The sequence below is a fragment of the Neomonachus schauinslandi genome, chromosome 14, assembly GCF_002201575.2.
Source record: "Neomonachus schauinslandi chromosome 14, ASM220157v2, whole genome shotgun sequence".
Taxonomy (NCBI): Eukaryota; Metazoa; Chordata; class Mammalia; order Carnivora; family Phocidae; genus Neomonachus; species Neomonachus schauinslandi.
In genome coordinates, this window is record NC_058416.1 from 66,036,411 (window position 1) to 66,041,915 (window position 5,505).

A 5,505-nucleotide genomic window follows, 5' to 3' on the forward strand; every position below is an offset into this window, starting at 1 on the left:
TTTTTTTTTTTTTTTTTTTAAAGATTTTATTTATTTTTTGACAGAGAGAGAGACAGCGAGAGAGGGAACACAAGCAGGGGGAGTGGGAGAGGGAGAAGCAGGCTTCCCGCTGAGCAAGGAGCCCGATGTGGGGCTCGATCCCAGGACTCTGGGATCATGACCTGAGCCGAAGGCAGACGCTTAACGACTGAGCCACCCAGGTGCCCCCGAAGGCAGAAGCTTAACGACTGAGCCACCCAGGCGCCCCTTAAATTTCTTTCTTTTTTTTTTTTTTTTTAAAGATTTTATTTATTTATTTGAGAGAGAGAATGAGAAAGAGAGCACATGAGAGGGGGGAGGGTCTGAGGGAAAAGCAGACTCCCTGCCGAGCAGGGAGCCCGATGCGGGACTCGATCCCAGGACCCTGAGATCATGACCTGAGCCGAAGGCAGTCGCTTAACCAACTGAGCCACCCAGGCGCCCTTAAATTTCTTTTTTTTTAAATTAATTAATTAATTTTTTAAAGATTTTATTTATTTATTTGAGAGAGAGAGAATGAGAGACAGAGAGCATGAGAGGGTGGAGGGTCAGAGGGAGAAGCAGACTCCCTGCCAAGCAGGGAGCCCGATGCGGGACTCGATCCCGGGACTCCAGGATCATGACCTGAGCCGAAGGCAGTCGCTTAACCAACTGAGCCACCCAGGCGCCCCTTAAATTTCTTTTTTAAGACTTAAAATTTTTTAGAGCAGTTTTAGGTTCACAGCAAAAGTGATAGGAAAGTACAGAGAGTTCCCATACGCCCCCTACCCCCCCACGTGCACAGCCTCCCTCATTATCAACATCCCCTCCAGAGTGATACGTGTGTTCACAACTGATGAGCCTGCACTCATACATCCTAGTCGCCCAAAAGTCCATCGTTTACATCAGGGTTCCCTTTTGGTGCTGTACATTCTATGGGTTGACTTTCTTTTTATGGTTGAACGGTATTCCATTGTATGGATATATTGCATTTTCTCTATTCATGAGTCGATGGACATTTGGGCTGTTTCCATTTTTTTGGCTCTTGTGAATAATACTGTTAGGAACATTTGTGGCCAGGTATCTGTGAGGACATAGTTTTCAGTTTTCTTGGGTATACCCTTAAGAGTGGAATTGCTGGGTCATATGGTAAGTCTGTATCTTGAGGAACTGCCGAAGACACAAGTCCCTCATCAGACATAGGATCTGCAAACATTTCCCCCCACTGTGTGGGTGGTTTTCTCACTTTTTCAGTGGTGTCTTTTGAAGCACAAAAGTATAAGGTTAGTCCTTTTGAAAGGCAGTTTATCAGAACATCAGGAGCCATAGACGTTTTCAAATTCTTTGCTCTGTTTTTTTTTTTTAAAGATTTTATTTATTTGAGAGAGAGAGAGCACAAGCAGGGGGAGCAGCAGAGGGAGAGGGAGAAGCAGGCTCCCCGCCTAGCAGAGAGCCCGATTCGGGACTCCATCCCAGGACCCCGGGATCATGCCCTGAGCCTAAGGCAGACGCTTAACGACCGAGCCACCCAGGTGCCCCTAGGCATAGTTTTATAAGGGTGTGATTCAATTAGACAGTGTCATTTCTTTTATCTTGCCTTTGTCACTTACCATGATGGCCATGGGGACTGGTCCACTTCTTTTTTTTTTTTTTTTTAGAATTTTTATTTTTTTCATTATTATTTTTTTTAAAGATTTTGTCTATTCACTTGAGAGAGAATGAGAGACAGAGAGCATGAGAGGCAGGAGGGTCAGAGGGAGAAGCAGACTCCCTGCCAAGCAGGGAGCCCGATGCAGGACTCGATCCTGGGACTCCAGGATCATGACCTGGGCCTAAGGCAGTCGCTTAACCAACTGAGCCACCCAGGCGCCCTGGACTGGTCCACTTCTTGATGGTCTTTTGAAGCTGAGCTTCGTTGGCTGCATAATAAATATCCTGTGCATGTAGGGCTATCACTTAACTCCACAGGTTTCCACGAACACATGAGGTGCTTCTAGTTGTCTTCTCTACGAGTATAGTTAGTGCTGGGATTAAAGTCTTTATGTGCGAAGCTGTTCCTGAACTTCAGATGAATTTCCTGAAGCGGAATTATAAGGGAAATGGTCTGAACAGTTTTCAAAACGACTCTTTTTTCAGATTCTAAAAAATATGTATTTACTGTAGATAATTTGAAAACCGCACACAAAGGAGAGGAAAAGCCATACCAAATCACTCTTATGCCCACTGCCAGAAATAACCAGCACTAGCATATATTTGTCTTTTCCCTGTGGAAACACGTCTATACACATATGGTAGTCTGTCACCTAACTGGGAGTGTCCCGTTAGGCAGCTTTGTAGCCGGCTCTGGAATGCGTTTCTCCTCGGGTCTTTAGAAATATACTTAAGTTCACCAATAATAATAGATGCAAAATGCTCCATTGTATGGATGGAATATTTCCTCAACCATTCTTGCTCGTTGAAACATTGCACTGATGGGGACAATTTTAGGTTCTTGTTACGTATTGCTTTCTGAGTGAGCTGTGTTCTCATGATGCTATCATCAAAAGTGGGTTATTTTTCATTGGCTTTAAAAAGTTTACAAAAGCAGGACATGTTCTATGGGAAAAAGTTCACAATAGAGAAATGAATACGTGTAATATAAGAGGCCCCTGCTTCTAGGAGTCCCACTGCTAAGAGTTTCACGTGTACCCTTCTAACACACACACAAATACACTGGTTAATTCTGTAACCAAAGCAGGATTATATATTGCATGTACTTCCCAGCAGCTTGCTGTTTTCCACTACTGTGCCATTGGGGCATCTTTATTCGCTGGGATATACAGACCTACCTCAGCCCTTCAACAGCTGCAGAACCGCCTGCCACATGGCGCCTGTGGTTCCTTTAGCCATTCCCTGAGGAGCGTCTAGGTTGTTTCCAGGTCTTCACAATCACAAACATTGCTGCAGTGAACAGCCTGGAACAACCATCTATGGAAGAGAGTTCTGGAAGTAGAAATGTATTGCAAGCCATCCCACAGCCTGAAGCGTTGTCATGTGTACTTCTGGCGGCTCTTTGTGCCAGTATCCCACCTCACGGACGTGTCTTGGCTGTCTCCTGCACAGGACCTCGGCTTGTAGTGGTCCCCCCAATGCTGAGGAGACACCACTCCCTCCTGTGAAGGCCTCCATCTTCAACCCGCCTGTCTTGCTCAAGTTCCAGCCTGTGCCAAGACCCAAAGATGACTCTGAGAACGACCCTAGCAGCACAGAGCCTGAGCCCCACAAGAGGGGCCCATAACCTCTCCCTTACAGAAGGTGGCTAAAGGAATGAATAAAGTTCCCGCGGAGGTGCCTTATTTGCGCTGGGCTCCCTAGAGGCTGTACAATCCCATGGGCTTCCTCCAGTCGAAAGAGGTGTTCAGGCTAGTGCAAGCCTGAGTTCCCCCTCAGCCTGAGCCTGCATACAGTAATTGGTCAGGTCAGTGCTACTGTGAAGTCCCCTCGCTTGCACTCTAACATGGGAATTCAGCCATGGTACTTTTTTTTTTTTTTTTAAAGATTTATTTGAGAGAGAGACAGAGAGCGAGAGAGAGCATGAGTAGGGAGGAGAGGGAGAAGCAGGCTCCCCGCTGAGCAGGGAGCCCTATGCGGGGCTCGATCCCAGGACCCTGGGATTATGACCTGAGCCGAAGGCAGCCGCTCAACCAACTGAGCCACCCAGGTGCCCCAGCCACGGCGGTGTGAAAGAGAAATGAGTGATGAGACAGTGCTGCCCTTCCCTACAGTGTCTGTGGCCCCTTTAGGCCTCACTTGACCCCACTGAGTTGCAAGTCTACCATTTTTTCCTGCACTTGGCCCCTAAACTCAAGCCTTATCCTGGTGTGGGTTTAGAAACAGTGATCTGTTCCCACCCTGAAGGAAAATAAGCTGGTGTATTAGTTTCCAACTTGGCACCTCCCTAAGGAGTTTCAGAGACAGTGACTCCTCTCACACACCAACCTGAGAATCAAACCTGCATGTGAGATGTGAGTCCTCACAAAATACTTGGGGACTGCTGGACATTAGCAGATATTCATTGAACCCTTGTGTATGCCTCACACCTTGCTTGGGACTGGAGATAATAAACCAAGTGGTTGGGGTCCCTGCTCTTAAGGAGCTCACATCCTATCCTCATGTGTGTGTGTGTAACCAGTGCATAGATCTAATTAACAGGGTTATAAGTTGTGGTAAGTCCTGTGGGAGCTGAGTTGGGCATGTATGTGGTGGGCTGTCAGGGAAGGCGTCTCTGAGGAGATGACCTTTATATTGAAACCTAGAAAATTAGAAGGAGGCAGCCACGAAATGAGAAAGGACAAGGACAACTGGCTTTGGGTGATTGGCTAGTGGTACAGTTGACTAGTAGGGGGTACAGGGGGGATGGAGAATTCTGTTTTGACCAGACGTTAAATTTGAGAACAGTGGTACCTAAGTAGAGGTCATGAATCTGGAGTGTTGGCCGTTTAATGATGAGAATCAAGGGATACAGGTGGTATATATATATATATATTTTAAAGATTTTATTTATTTATTTGAGACAGAATGAGAGCATGAGAGGGAGGAGGGTCAGAGGGAGAAGCAGACTCCCTGCGGAGCAGGGAGCCCGATGCGGGACTCGATCCCGGGACTCCAGGATCATGACCTGAGCCGAAGGCAGTCGCTTAACCAACTGAGCCACCCAGGCGCCCGATACAAGTGGTATTTAAAGCCACGAGCCTGGGTGTAGACGGAGGCCCAGGGCTTAGGCTGGGGCACAGGAAGATAGTGATCTGGTCGAGGGAAGGGTCCTTAAGAAAGGGGAACAGATGAGTGAGGGCTTTGGACTTTCGGGCTTAATGGCCACTTGCCCCTAATTCGCCCAGGAGAGGGGCCTGGAGACGGTGAGGACTGAATGGGAGGAGAACGGGCATACAGCGAATGTGGACGTGACTTTGGACGCGTCTGCCGCGGAAGGAAATAGACGCTGGTGGGACTTGCGGTGCCCCGCAGACTCTTTTTTTTTTTTTTAAGATTTTATTTATTTATTTGAGAGCGAGAGAATGAAAGAGAGCACATGAGCGGGGGGAGAGTCAGAGGGAGAAGCAGACTCCCTGCCGAGCAGGGAGCCCGATGCAGGACTCGATCCCGGGACTCCAGGATCATGACCTGAGCCGAAGGCAGTCGCTTAACCAACTGAGCCACCCAGGCGCCCTGCCCCGCAGACTTTTTTTAAAGATCCAGGTGAAACCAGGGCGGGCTTGAGCAGGGACGGCACATAGCCAGGGCTGGATTGGTATGCGAAAGGTCCAGAGAGAGCATCCCCCACCCGCCCGGGGAAAGTGGGGCTTCGAGGCAGAGGCCTCTCGGCCCACCAGCACCTAAGCCCTACCGCGAGCTCCGCCCAGGCACCCTAGGACCAGGCTGTACCTGCTGGGCATGCGCACTTGGCACCAGGCGCCACAGTTCCCGCACGCCCCTCGCCCACTTCCGGGGCGGGTCCGCGGGACCCGGAAG

At 48.8% G+C, this 5,505-nt stretch overlaps 1 protein-coding gene across 1 annotated transcript in view; it reads left to right on the forward strand.

Moving 5' to 3' along the window:
* Positions 1-3,286, forward strand: part of LOC110578403 (proline-rich receptor-like protein kinase PERK2) — a 10,726-nt gene extending 7,440 nt beyond the window's left edge. Inside the window, exon 5 of the mRNA XM_021687927.1 lies at positions 3,100-3,286. Within this exon, the coding sequence (XP_021543602.1) occupies positions 3,100-3,274 (175 nt within the window). The 3' untranslated portion in view covers positions 3,275-3,286. The remainder of the gene's footprint in view (positions 1-3,099) is intronic.
* The last annotated feature ends 2,219 nt before the right edge of the window (positions 3,287-5,505 follow it).